The sequence below is a fragment of the Syngnathus floridae genome, chromosome 15, assembly GCF_059516105.1.
Source record: "Syngnathus floridae isolate MCC-2025c chromosome 15, RoL_Sflo_1.0, whole genome shotgun sequence".
Taxonomy (NCBI): Eukaryota; Metazoa; Chordata; class Actinopteri; order Syngnathiformes; family Syngnathidae; genus Syngnathus; species Syngnathus floridae.
In genome coordinates, this window is record NC_142427.1 from 8517173 (window position 1) to 8530262 (window position 13090).

Below are 13090 nucleotides of genomic sequence, written 5' to 3' on the forward strand. Positions count from 1 at the left end.
TTCCTATAAGTCCCTCTTGTAATTTTCCACCTTCTTAATTATTAAGGTTTATGCATAAAATGTTGTTAATCATAATTTGAGGGATCATCAAGGACATCATTCAGAATGACCTCTCACACACTACTTAAACACTTACACAGAACTGTAAGAGTTAATTAATGGCCTTTTGCCTCAATTTACCTTTCAGTTTTAAAAGGTTGTGTTTTTTTCCATAGTTTATTATGCAAAATGTTGGAGGATCAGGGGATTTCCAGGAGGGTCAGTTGAACCCTGGCGGTGTGCGATCAATACCTGGATCAGCGTGTAAACAAGTCCATGATCAAATACGTCTCCAATTTTGGGAAATGATGAGCCAAGTGTACTTCGGAATTCTTCTTCGGAAATACAGAATGACAAGATGATCTGATTAATACAAAACTGGGCTTCATTTGGAACGCAAAACCAATTACTCACTATTAAAATTTCCTTTTATCTAAATATTTTACTCCACTGTATGCCCAACACAGCAATATGAGCTACTGATTGATATTTCCAAACCAAAATAAAAACATTTACTTTCATTTTGACCGTATTGATGAATATAAATGAATAATACACATTGCAATATTATAGAATTTTCAGAGTCATCACTGCCAGCCACTCATATTGATTGAATTCTATTTGTCCTGAAGTTAATAAATAACGTCTCGATTTTGCCTTGTGGCTGTGTGAGTTGATATAAGCCCATCTCCTGCTAAACGTTTTATTTTTTCGGTTCCTCGCTTGTTGAAGTTTCCAACATGCAGCGTCTTGCCTGTGTGGCACTTTTGTGTCTCCTAATAGGTGAGCTAAAATAGAAATCAAATCTTGATCAAAGATTTGTATTTCGAGATCGTCTTTTTCAATTTCTCAGTCTGTGGTCAGATTTATAAATATCACATTGTTTTCCATTTTAGTGGGCCAAGTATGGTGCGATTGTTCCGAGGACAACATGCAAATAGAGGGAGGTCATTACACACTGACCAAGGGACTAAATACAGGCAGCATGCTGGTCTACCACTGTGATGAGGGTTTCTACCCATATCCCTCCAGAAGACGTGTGTGCCAGCTCACTGACACATGGAGCGAACAGCCCATACCATCTAAACCTCAGACGTGCAGGGGTGAGTAACACCATCATGATGCTTTTCTCCACATTTAATCTGACTCCCCCGTTTCTCTGTAGTGGTTGAATGCCCGAACCCCATGGTGCTGATGCACGGCAGCGTTTATCCTCCTCAGGAGAAATACTTAGTCGATAACGAAACCACATATGAGTGCTACCTGGGCTACACATTACGAGGTTCGGCCAGGCGGGTCTGCTTACCAAACGGCAAGTGGAGTGGCTCCACTCCTATCTGCAGCCGTGACTGTGAGTGCACTTCTATGAGTTTGATCTTTTGAAAACAGTCGAGACACAAAGTGGAAATTTAATGTATGAAGTCCATGGTTCTGGTACCAGTTGTGGGATAAGGGTATTCTCTAGTGCAGGGGTGTCAAAATTATTTTTGTCACGGGCCGTATTGTCGTCATAGTTTTCTTCGGAGGGCCGTGATGACTGTCAAGCCAAATAAGATAATATATAGAATAAACTACAAAACAAACTGACAAATAATTATTTTTCAAATCAGAGTATTAAAAACTGTTCAAATATTTTTTAAAAAAATGATTTTTAAAAGTAAAGACCATTTGCAAGTTTAGTAATTAATTTTGATGCACTAATTGTCTTTGCGGGCCACATAAAATGATGTGGCGGGCCCCCGGGCCTTGACTTTGACACCTGTGCTCTAGTGGTACATAAAAAGAATCACTGTCTCAGTATACAGATTTTTATTTACAATATAAAACATTTATTTGTGTTAACATCATTTTTTTACTTCAATGAGCAGCACATTTAAACTGAATAATTTTCCAATATTAGTGTGGTGGGTGAGTAGCATTAACTGTATTTTAGTTTTATTTCATTTTATCTCATAATTATGTAACAGCTAACAGTAACGAATGTTTATTTTCTATGATCAAAATCTGTATTGAAATGTCAAATAGCATTACAAAACAAATGACTGTTCAACATTATTAGGCTTACTTCCATATTTATATTTAATTATGCTGTATTTCAACTTATCACACACACAGCAGGAAGTGACTGCGCCGATCCCGGGATTCCAGCTGGCGCTATAAGAACCGGGAATTCATTCCGACTTGACGACAAAGTGAAATACAGATGCAGCAGCAATATGTTTCTGGTCGGCTCCAGCGAGCGAGTATGCCTGGAGAACGGCCAGTGGACTGGCACGGAACCAACTTGCTACTGTAAGACACACACTGTCACACTTATAGTATTTGACTTATTTACATGGCCAAAACATATTCTGCACTTGAGAGGATTCTTTTAAAATTATAAAAATATTTTCAAATGAACATTATATTTGCCTTATGCTTTTTCATTAGTGTGCTTGGTAACATGCCAGAGTACATAGTACATGTTGCAAACATCTTGTCCTAGTGTGTGACATCATGAGTAGCATCAGAATGAGGTCATGGGCAATATTGATTATGATTCATTATTTTGTTAGCTGACTAATAACCTATGTAGAAAATTCCACACGCCAGTTTGTTTTTGTATATGAGACCGTCTCTTTAATAAAATGCTATTATTCGTCTTTCCATTCGTTATCGGAAACAATCAACTCTAATTCATTTGGTGTTGAAGTTTATTTTTGAACATGAGATCAACCAAACAGAAAATCATTTTTTCACCTAATTTCATGTTATGCCAAGAAGACAAATAAATCAATATTTTCAAAAAAGGAGAAGGAAAAAGCTATTGTTTGTTTTTTTCCTACCCCTTTTTTATACATCATAATTCTTAACATGGTTGCTGATTAGTTTTTTCGAGGTATAGAAACTCTTGATTTATCGGCGGAAGATCATTTTGGAAATGAAAAAACTGTTTATACAATATTATTCTGGAAAGAAAAATAAATAAATAAAAATATGGACTGTATAGCTGAAACAGACAAGCAAAAGATTTCAATTACTATAGTTTTCTAGTGTAAAATTTTTAAAGTGTTCTTTAAATTGAGCAATGTGTTTACTTTCTTTGTGTGTTTAAATCCTCAGATGATTACACTTATGATACTCCATGGGAAGTTTCAGAGGCTTTTGGTGGTGCAATTAAAAGTAGTCTCACCACTTTGGCGCCCACAGGTAAGAGGAACGATGTACAAGAATTTATGAATCACACTAAAATGGAAAGTTTCACAGCAAGATTATGTGAAGATTATGATTAATGTTTTTTAACCATTTAGACGACACACAGGAGGGCAGAAAAATCCGGGTTTCAAAAAATGGAACACTCAACATCTACATTGGTTTGGATATTTCCGAGAGCATTGAAGAAAAATACTTCAACGACGCCAGGGAGACTGTAATTAAACTCATCTCCAAGGTAAGAAAAAACACATTTTTGTTTTTGATTATAATATATATGACGTTTACGAGCATAATAAAAAGAGTATGTTGAAAATCGTTAGCACTATCTCTACGATGGCGTCTTTTTTAATATGCTAAACTTGATGAGTCAGCAAATGTGCTGCAGGTTTAAGAGATGCAAGTTAGATTGGGACTGCTTTTGTTTAAATAGGGACTTTCTGCTGAGCACGAATATGCTGACTCACAAAAACACCACCGTGATTTAGTGGGTGCCACATTTAATCAATTAGTCCACATTTGGAGGTACAAAAAAAAAAACTATGCATTATGTTTAACAGATCATCAGCAGCATTAATTTCTAGTCAATGTTCAAATTTTCAGATGCAGAACAAAATTTTTATTATTATTATTGTTATTGGCGTTGTTAATGATGACAATTGTGTGAAGCAGTTACATGTCCGGCACCATCGGGAGAATATTTTGCCGTGTTCAAAAGCGGATCTCATTCCATTTAGCTGTCGAGGCAGTTTCCCATTACAAGTGCATTTAATTATGAATTACTGTATGCATTATAATCTTTTTGGCCTTTGGCATGTTTTCAACACGGCCGGCAGGATGCTATTTTGGCTACTAAATGCCTCATTTACAAAGTAACAATTAGTGAAGATGGGGAACATATTTTCCGGCAATTTTCTTGCACTTGTCTGCTCATTACTAAACCTAATTCCCCCCCCCCCCCTCCTCCTCCTCCCCCAACGCAGATTTCATCTTTTCCTATCTCTCCAAACTACGAGGTTGTATTTTTCTCCTCGGAAATACATGAAGTTGTCAACATTGTGGATTTCATCGACGGCCATGTTCAGCTGAACGCCGTGATGACAAAACTGGAAGAATTTAAAATAGGCAGTGAGTGGGCCAACAGATCAATATCTGAAAATGGGTTTTTAGTCGACTGCTTGGTTTTGAGATGTTTTTGTTGTTCCCCACTCAAAGCTGAAAACACAGCTGGAACGGATCTCAATCTGGTCTTCACGACCTTCTTGAAGCGGATGGCGGAAATAAAGCAGATAAAAGGGGAAGAGGCCTTTAAGGATCACCGTCACGTCATCATTCTTTTTACAGACGGTAATTTCATCTTTTGCGTAATAATCTGAAGCTAAAAAGTGTCATTCCATGAAATCAATCTACCAAAAGTGTTTTGATTCACACACAGGTGCCTACAACATGGGTGGGTCACCTGAGTTGACAGTGAAAAAAATCAAGAATCTGGTCTACATGGAGTCCGATTATAAGAAAGAACCCTTAAGAGTAGAGTTCTTGGGTGAGTTGGCTTTAGCTCCGATGGTTTTGAGTCCAATCTGAATTTTGGGTCTTTCTTTCAGACATTTACATTTTTGCCATCGGGGCGGAGATCTTTGACGATGACTTGGAGCCTCTGGTCACCGGGACGGGTGGCAACCATTACTTCCGGCTGCAAAACATAAAAAAATTGCAAAAGACATTTGATGACATCATCGGTGAGTTTTGGATTTTTGCTTTGTGGTTTTCTTTTTTGCTTCCACATCACCTCTGTTACTTTGTGTAACTCAGTAATACAAATATTTTTTAATTGTCATTTCTTCTCATCGTATTACCGTATTTTCCAGACTATAAGGCGCACCTAAAAACCTAAAATTTTCTCAAAAGCTAACAGTGCGCCTTATAGTCCGGTGCGCCTTATATATGGACCAAATTCCTAAATTTAAACTGGCCCGAAGCATTGTGTCATGAAATCAATCATAAGTGGCCCGCTGAAGACTATGAATCATGAATATAAAAGACTATGGATCATTATTTTGTGGTTATAAAGTAATTTGTTGCGTCTGAAGTTGAAATAAAAAAGATAAAATAGAAAATGATTTGATTTGGATTAAAAATCTGACATGATGCATTAATGGTGCGCCTTATGGCCCAGTGCGCCTTATATAAGGACAAAGTTTTCAATTGGGCCATTCATTGAAGGTGCGCCTTATAGTCCGGTGCGCCGTATAGTCCGGAAAATACGGTAAATGAAATTGTGAACCATCGGTTTTGATCCACTTTCAGATGAGGGCGATGTCCAAGGCACGTGTGGTCTTCACAAGGGTTATGTCACCACTGAAAAAAGGGAAAACTATCCATGGGCAGCACAGATTGTTATCCAGGTGAAAAATGAAGAATTTTTCTGTTTTTTATTGTTTTCCCCCTGCTGCAGTACCTTTGTGGACTGAATCTAATTTGTGTTTGACTAATATTTTAAGAACAATGATAGAGTGATGAATTGTATGGGCTCTCTGGTGACGCCCATGTTCATCTTGACCGCCGCTCACTGCTTCACATTTGAAGATTTGCCCAAACACATCATAGTTGAGATCAACGACGGACAAGGCAGAAGTAAGATGACCCCGGTTGACCCTTCATCATTTTGCATTGTATTGTAAATCACGGTGGAAATTTATGTTGTAGAGATTTTTTGTTTTTCGTAAGATTTGGTTTCCATTTTTCTATCTCTGACAGCAAAAAGAGTCAAGAATTTCTTTTTACACCCATTGTTCAACGTTAGCGCTAAAGTGAACGAGGGCGTGAAGGAATTTTACGACTACGACGTGGCTCTCATACAACTTACCGAATTTGTTAAAATCTCCACACTGGTCAGGTACAATATAATTTACTTATTTGAAAAAAAGTCACATTTGTGAAATTGTTGGCAATATTGTCCTCTCTTCTTGTTTAGACCAATTTGCATACCCTGTACCCAGGAGACTAGTAATGCTCTAAAACTAGTTGGTGAATCCACCTGCGCACAACAAGGTAACTAACAAAATAATTCTAGCGCAACACGTAAAACAAATTATTTAAAATTACACTTTTGAGTTGTGGTCTATTGGTTTAATATTATTAAAGAAATAGTAATAAATATCTGGGGCAATCAAAAGTACTTCACTGTTTAGTATATCTTTTTATTGTTTTGTAACAATAAATAATAAATTGTCTGTGTTTCAAACTACAGAGGAGCTACTTTTAAAGAATATGGAAAAACTTACATTCCTGACACACAGTAATAACCAATGGGTAGATGAAAAACACGTCCATGCTAAACTTGGCGATAAGGTGAGTTCTTAACAATCACTTGTGTTTGCAAAAATTCCCTTGAGCTGATTTGATTTTCCTGTTGCGCAACGCAGAGGGATGAATGCATTCAACATGCATTGGAGGCACCGGGAATCACAACAAAAAAAGCTGAGGTTCCCGTGACGGGAAACTTCCTGTGCACTGGTGGTTTGAGTCCCGTCATAGATCATATAGCATGTACAGGTAGGTTGACATGATTTTTTTTTTCCTCATAGTTATGGAATGCTATTTTCCACTGAGGAATGTCATTTGATGCAGGTGACTCCGGAGGTGCTGTCTTCAAAAACTTTGAGCATCGCACGGTGCAGGTGAGGAACATGAAAGACATATTTTTGTGTAAAAAAAAAAAAAAAGTTTAGGTTAGGTACCAAGATATCTGCTTTACAGTTAAGAGAAGAGGTTCAACCTTTTAATGTATGGACGAATATATGCCGTACTTTCCGGACTATAAGGCGCACCTTCAATGAATGGCCCATTTTAAAACTTTGTCCTTATATAAGGCGCACCGGGCTATAAGGCGCACCATTAGTGCATCATGTCAGATTTTTAATCCAAATCAAATCATTCTCCATTTTATCTTTTTTATTTCAACTTCAGACGCAACAAATTACTTTAAAATCACAAAATAATGATCCATAGTCTTTTTGATTCATGATTCATAGTCTTCAACGGGTCACTTATGATTGATTTCATGACACAATGCTTCGGGCCAGTTTAAATTTAGGAATTTGGTCCATATATAAGGCGCACCGGACTATAAGGCTTTTGAGAAAATTTTAGGTTTTTAGGTGTGCCTTATAGTCTGGAAAATACAATAATAAACACAGCTGGTAAAGTTTTTTTTTTTTTTAATGGACCAATTTGTTCCTTATTTCCAGATCGGGCTGGTCAGCTGGGGAAGCAAAAATCTGTGCAAAGGCGGCGGTGTGGTCGACTCGGATGCGGACTCCCGAGATTTCCACATCAATGTTTTCAAGGTTGTACCTTTCCTCAAATCTATCCTTGGAAACGACAACCAGGATGATTATGCACCGCTGGAGTTTTTGGAGAACTAAATGCTTAAAGGTTTGAAAAATGCGTGATATATGAAATTAAAGTCATGGTTTGAATATGATTAAGAAATGTATCATGCAAGATTGAACGTGAAGATCAAGCTGTAACGGTGTCATTTAGATTGTTGATTTGATATTTTATGGTTTTTTTTGGATTGCAATATATTTTGAACACATTGGTCTTTGTTTAATTTGGACATCAGAGTTAAAACATTTCTAGTCTCTAATTAGTTTTGCTCAGTGTCATCAGCCAATCAGCACCTTCCCTGCTGATCCTTCCCATCCACGGCCAGAGTTCTTGTTCAAAATATCGCATTGGTGAGATTTTCAGGTGCACCTACATCATCTTCAACAGTTTCCTAAACAACCCATCGTTACCACAACGTTGCATTAAAAGGCTTTTACGTCCGCTGATGGAGAGTTCCGACTCTCCTTTTGGGTCACCGAGTCGAGGCTTGTTTCCTACGCATTGCGGACGCCACATCTGGTGGCGTGCCAACTCGCATTATTCAAATCTAATTTAGTGGAAAGTACTTTTGGTTGGCGCGCAAAACAGTTTTGTCTTTCTCTGGTGCAAATCAGCAATACGTGTCATTGTTGGTCTTTGTGTTTTACGAGGCCCGCATTGCATTACAAAAGATGCGAGTTTATAGCATCGGATAAGCTCATTTGATCAGCTGACCATTATGCTGTCATGGATTGACTCAGTGGAAAAAAAAAGTACACTTAGCAATCCTCCCTAAATGTCATGTGGTGAATTTTCCTTCTGAGTACCACCCACCCGTTTTTTCTGTGTGGGTGATGTACGGGGACCATTCCCACGGGAGCATTCATCTAGATTCCCTTTAACTAATTAGGATGGAGGGAAGAGGAGGTCAACGGGATGGCCTGAGACAGAGCATGTGTGCACCACGTGAGTCTTAATTGAATGAAAGCTCCTCAGATGTTGTAAACAAGAAGGGTTCCATTGTCTTCTGCTTTATAGTCCACCTGCTAACCTCAACGTGACACCCTCCAATGTAAACCCCAGACTGGAATCGATCAAACATAACGGGATTAGCAGTTGCAGCAGTTCTTACCCATAGTCCGGGTTCCTCGCCAACTCACCCAGCGGATTCCTGATGAAGCATCCTCAAAGTCCGCTTGATGTCTCCCTGCTGCTCCTAAATCAACCTTATAGGCCATTTTAGAAATTACTCCCATCAGGAAGTGCATACATTCTCTTTTCCTCCATTTGTGCTGAGAAATGTATGAGCTAGCATCAATAGCTGCTGATCCTTGTGATTATCAAATTGGTAAGTTTGAGAACAAAATGATGGACTGATGCTAAATTAGCTGACATCAATTAAATAGAAGAATTATTTAGTTATACAACTTGCCATGTGACTCTCATCTAAGCAAAAAAAAATAAATATTATAATTCAAATTACCGAAAGCTTAGGGCTGATGAAATTCGAGCAGATCATTTTCATGTAACACCTTTGTAATGACAATCCCCTAAAGCGCCTGTCATAAAGCCAGGAGTGAAATCTGCCTCGTGTCAGCGTTTACAATGAGAAGCACTTGCGTGATTAGATGTCTCTGCGATCAATGCCGCCTCTTCTGACGATCATTAAGACTGCTCTTAACAGATTACACCCCCCCTCCCTAACACGTACTGCCCCCTTCTCATCTTCTCTTCCTTGCTCCTCCTTTCACACACACACATCGGTCCGCAACACACACACAAGAAGACCTTACTTCTTCATCCGAACAATTTTTTTTGGACATGTGGAGCATCCCGATCGTTCTGTCAACTTTTGGCTGATGGCGTGCTGATTTCGTGACAGTGATATGACAAACTAAGTAACTTCAGTCAAAGTCAGATGCCAGAAGCCATGGACCGGCTCGCCATCCTCTGTCATGTCATGATTTTGTGTTTCAATCTATCAGGAGCTACTCGACTCATTACAGGTAAGCCTCAAATACTTTCTGGAATCTTCTACGCAAACTCACATGTGGATTTCTTTTGGGGGATTCGTCATGATCAACTGGATTAGTGGACGCATTTGAAGCTAGAGGTAAGCAGGCTACAATGTGTGGTTATGACATCATTAAATAGTCCTAAATATTATAAATTTGCAAATATTAGAACGCTCAAGTCTGGATGATACTGTCAAAGAGTTTCAACTTAAAAATATTTATCAATGTGATAACTTGCGGTGCTGTGCAAGGGTATCATAATTAGAGTTGTTTCTATTATTTTGCCCCTCCCAATAGATGCAAACTATATCCAGAATATAAATAAATGTAAATTTAAATATATATTTTTTTCCACATTGTAAATACAGCAAGGTGAATTAAATGATTCATTTAGAAAAGCTTCATTAACACCACACTTGACCATCTTAGTACTATTTTAATATTCCTAATCGTCCTGCTTAAAATGTTGGTTGTATTGCGATGGCTGGGAATCATACCAAGTTAAAGGTTAGTAACTAAAAAGGAAGTTTATGAAATCGTAATATTACCTCCTTAATAGGCACTTAGAGATCAAGCGTGTGCAACTACCGTATTTTCTGAACTATAAGGTGCACTGGATTATAAGGCGCACTTTCAATGAATGGCCCATTTTAAAACTTTGTCCATATAAAAGATATCTCCATTTGACCCGCGGGCCGGACACGCCTGCTGTAGTGGGTCAATATTGGTCCATGTATAAGGCGCACCTGATTATAAGGCGCACTGTCGGCTTTTGAGAAAATTGGCAGTTTTTAGGTGCGCTTTATAGTGCGGAAAATACGGTATTTGTGCAGGTCAACGTGTGTGCAAGGCAGGTAACGGCAGGCCCTGTTACAAGCTGGCCTACTTCTCCGAGCTTCGTCGGAGGCTGAATTTCGGGGAGGCCGACCTGGCCTGCCGTCGTGACGGCGGCCAGCTCCTCAGCGTGGAATCGGAGTCGGAGCAGAAAATCATCGAGCAGCTCATAACGGATCTGAGGCCGACCGACGGAGACTTCTGGATCGGGCTGCGGCGTAACCATGGAGATGAAGACAGCAGTAGTAGTAGCGAATGCTCATCGCAGTATCGCTGGCTGGATGGTACAAAGTCTACATTTAGGTGGGTTACGTTGACGGCGGCCATTTCAGTGTCACCAACCCTGAACAGGATAAGTGACATAAAATGGATGGATGGATCTTTCGCAACATTGATGGATTGGTTTTAGTGTGTTAAGTAAATTAAAGGTGAAGGATGCCAAAGTGAGGAGAAGAAAAAAAAGTTTGGGCAATCTTTCTGCAAGAAATACAAGACGGGAATCTAATAATGATGTCATGGTACTTTCTCTCCTATCAACGCTCACACATGACATCTAATGGAATTACAATTTTGACTTTTAAATATACTTCTGAGTATCTATCCGATGATGGTATTGCACTCCTTCTAAATGACAGCCATCCCAAAATGCCCATTGAATCAGATCAATAGCTCGCTCTTAAACAATTACAGTAAAAGTGAACATTACAAGCCTAGCAAGGGAAGATTTATTGCAGAGCCGCATTGGTTTTATCTAAGTGAGCCTAATAAATAGAAGTGTGGAGGCAGTTTTGAAATAAATGATAGTGGCTGTGTGTGTGTGTGTGTGTGTGTAGGAACTGGCACTGGGATGAGCCGTCCTGCGGCTACGAGGTTTGCGTGGTGATGTATCATCAGCCGTCTGCTCCACCAGGACTGGGAGGTCTTTACATGTTCCAATGGAACGACGACAACTGTGACACCAAACACAACTTCATCTGCAAATACACAGCAGGTAGACGTCACACGTTCATTTGAAAGACTTGAATATGCTAATTGTTTTTTTTTTTTTTTGCTCTCACTAGAAAACTCAGCTGATTCATCTCCTGCAAACTCCACACATGCAGGTAACATAAAATAAAAATAAATTAAATTAAATAAATTAATATAATATATTAATAATATAATATAATAAAATAAAATATGTTCATTTTAGGTGATTTATTAATTTGCATTCTGTAGCAAATCAACTAATATATTGGTAAAAAAAAAAAGGCATTTCATATATTTAATGAAATGTTTTTCTTTGAAATGTTAGACATCGTTCCCTCATCCGTCCCATGGAATCCAAGTGACCACAACGCAAAGAGGACCACAGGTTAATTCACTGAATTTCCCTCCGTATATTTATCAGTCCACTAATATTACATCTAAATGCTAATGTGAAGCGATTTCTCATTTTCTCTTAGCCCTGAATGTGATCTACATCATCATCCCCACCATTCCGCTCATTCTCCTGCTGCTAACAGTGACAGGCGTCTGCTGCTTCAAAACGATCGTTGCACGGTGAGGATCCGATAGTTTTGACCTGTCAATTAATGACCGGAAATATTTAGAGAGGAGCGTGTGCAAGCAGAGCATGCAAAGTCTTCAACGTTAACTCAAATGTCAATACTGGTTGCTTATCGATCATACTTACGCACATTTGTCCGGAAAAACAAGGCGGTATGCTAAATTGATGTGTGTTTAATACGTAAATTGACCTCATCATTCCTGAGATTGAAAATCTATTTTGTTTCCACCAAATGTTTGGATCACAAATTAATCATATAACAAAAACATTGTCTGACTGAGGCTGAGCTCTCCTGCTTCTGACAGACGAACGAAAGAGAAAAAGTCAGAGGTACCCAAGACAGAGCCTAGCGCTCGACTCAGCCCGACCCCGACTGACGTCTACAACGTGATTCGCTCCCAGAAGGACGACGACTTGATGTCGGGGCGCCCCCACACTAAAAACACATCCTTTCTATGCTCGTCCCCGGACACCCCCACTGGGGATTACGACAACCTGGGGGGCCGTGACACCGAAAGCGGTTTTGTGACTCTGGCCAGCAACGAGAGCTGCTTTCTCAACTTTGACCTCAATGACCTCAGCTTGGGTCGTCGGGGTACGCGTGACCTCTACAACAGCAGTTTAGGCCGCCCGGCGAAGAGGGACGCGATCGATGGGAGTCTAGCTCGACCCGGACAGTTTTACGACCGAAGTCTGGGCCGCCGTACCACTAAGAGCGAGCATTTCGGTAGCGCCGGCGCCTACGGGGACCACGAGTTGTTCGATGACATCATGGCGGCCAAGAGGGAACTCTACGAACCCAAAGTGACACCCAAAGCAGACTTGTATCAGACCTACAGCAACAACGGCAATGGGGATTCTTACCAAAGCATCCTGGGAACGTACGGGAACCGTAAACCATACCAGGCCACATTGGAGAACTACAGAAGTGGTCTGAATCTCGACGGAGGGAGAAGATATTTAAACGAACAGCAATGGCTCGACAGTGGGAAGTACTGATGTGTGATGTTGGATGTTATGTAGAATGAACTCAGCATGGTGCATTTGGTTTTGGTAATGAAAAAAAAAAAGTCTGCATGACCTTTGCATG

At 39.6% G+C, this 13090-nt stretch overlaps 2 protein-coding genes across 2 annotated transcripts; both read left to right on the top strand.

Moving 5' to 3' along the window:
* Positions 1-696: 696 nt before the first annotated feature.
* On the top strand, positions 697-7831 carry LOC148386332 (complement factor B-like). The gene is made up of 18 exons (XM_088398140.1): positions 697-822; positions 936-1142; positions 1205-1390; positions 2155-2331; positions 3142-3228; positions 3330-3469; positions 4215-4359; positions 4447-4578; positions 4667-4774; positions 4836-4970; positions 5539-5636; positions 5733-5865; positions 5989-6127; positions 6206-6282; positions 6482-6582; positions 6657-6786; positions 6862-6911; positions 7482-7831. The coding sequence occupies exons 1-18, from the start codon at positions 780-782 to the stop codon at positions 7656-7658; spliced, it is 2265 nt and encodes a 754-aa protein (XP_088254266.1). The 5' UTR covers positions 697-779; the 3' UTR covers positions 7659-7831.
* A 146-nt stretch (positions 7832-7977) lies between these two features.
* On the top strand, positions 7978-13053 carry layna (layilin a). Its single transcript, XM_088398145.1, has 8 exons — positions 7978-9608; positions 9695-9715; positions 10451-10754; positions 11285-11442; positions 11513-11554; positions 11746-11805; positions 11897-11993; positions 12306-13053. Exons 1-8 carry the CDS (start codon positions 9521-9523, stop codon positions 12997-12999), a joined length of 1464 nt encoding a protein of 487 aa, XP_088254271.1. The 5' UTR covers positions 7978-9520; the 3' UTR covers positions 13000-13053.
* The last annotated feature ends 37 nt before the right edge of the window (positions 13054-13090 follow it).

Excerpts from the sequence above, each read along its gene's own strand:
- LOC148386332 (XM_088398140.1), top strand. The coding sequence starts at position 780 with ATGCAGCGTCTTGCCTGTGTGGCACTTTTGTGTCTCCTAATAG. Across the intron at positions 3,229-3,329 it reads CACCACTTTGGCGCCCACAG|ACGACACACAGGAGGGCAGA; the intron begins GTAAGAGGAACG and ends TTAACCATTTAG. Across the intron at positions 6,583-6,656 it reads ATGCTAAACTTGGCGATAAG|AGGGATGAATGCATTCAACA; the intron begins GTGAGTTCTTAA and ends TGCGCAACGCAG.
- layna (XM_088398145.1), top strand. The coding sequence starts at position 9,521 with ATGCCAGAAGCCATGGACCGGCTCGCCATCCTCTGTCATGTCATGATT. Across the intron at positions 9,609-9,694 it reads AGCTACTCGACTCATTACAG|TGGACGCATTTGAAGCTAGA; the intron begins GTAAGCCTCAAA and ends CAACTGGATTAG. Across the intron at positions 11,443-11,512 it reads CATCTGCAAATACACAGCAG|AAAACTCAGCTGATTCATCT; the intron begins GTAGACGTCACA and ends TGCTCTCACTAG.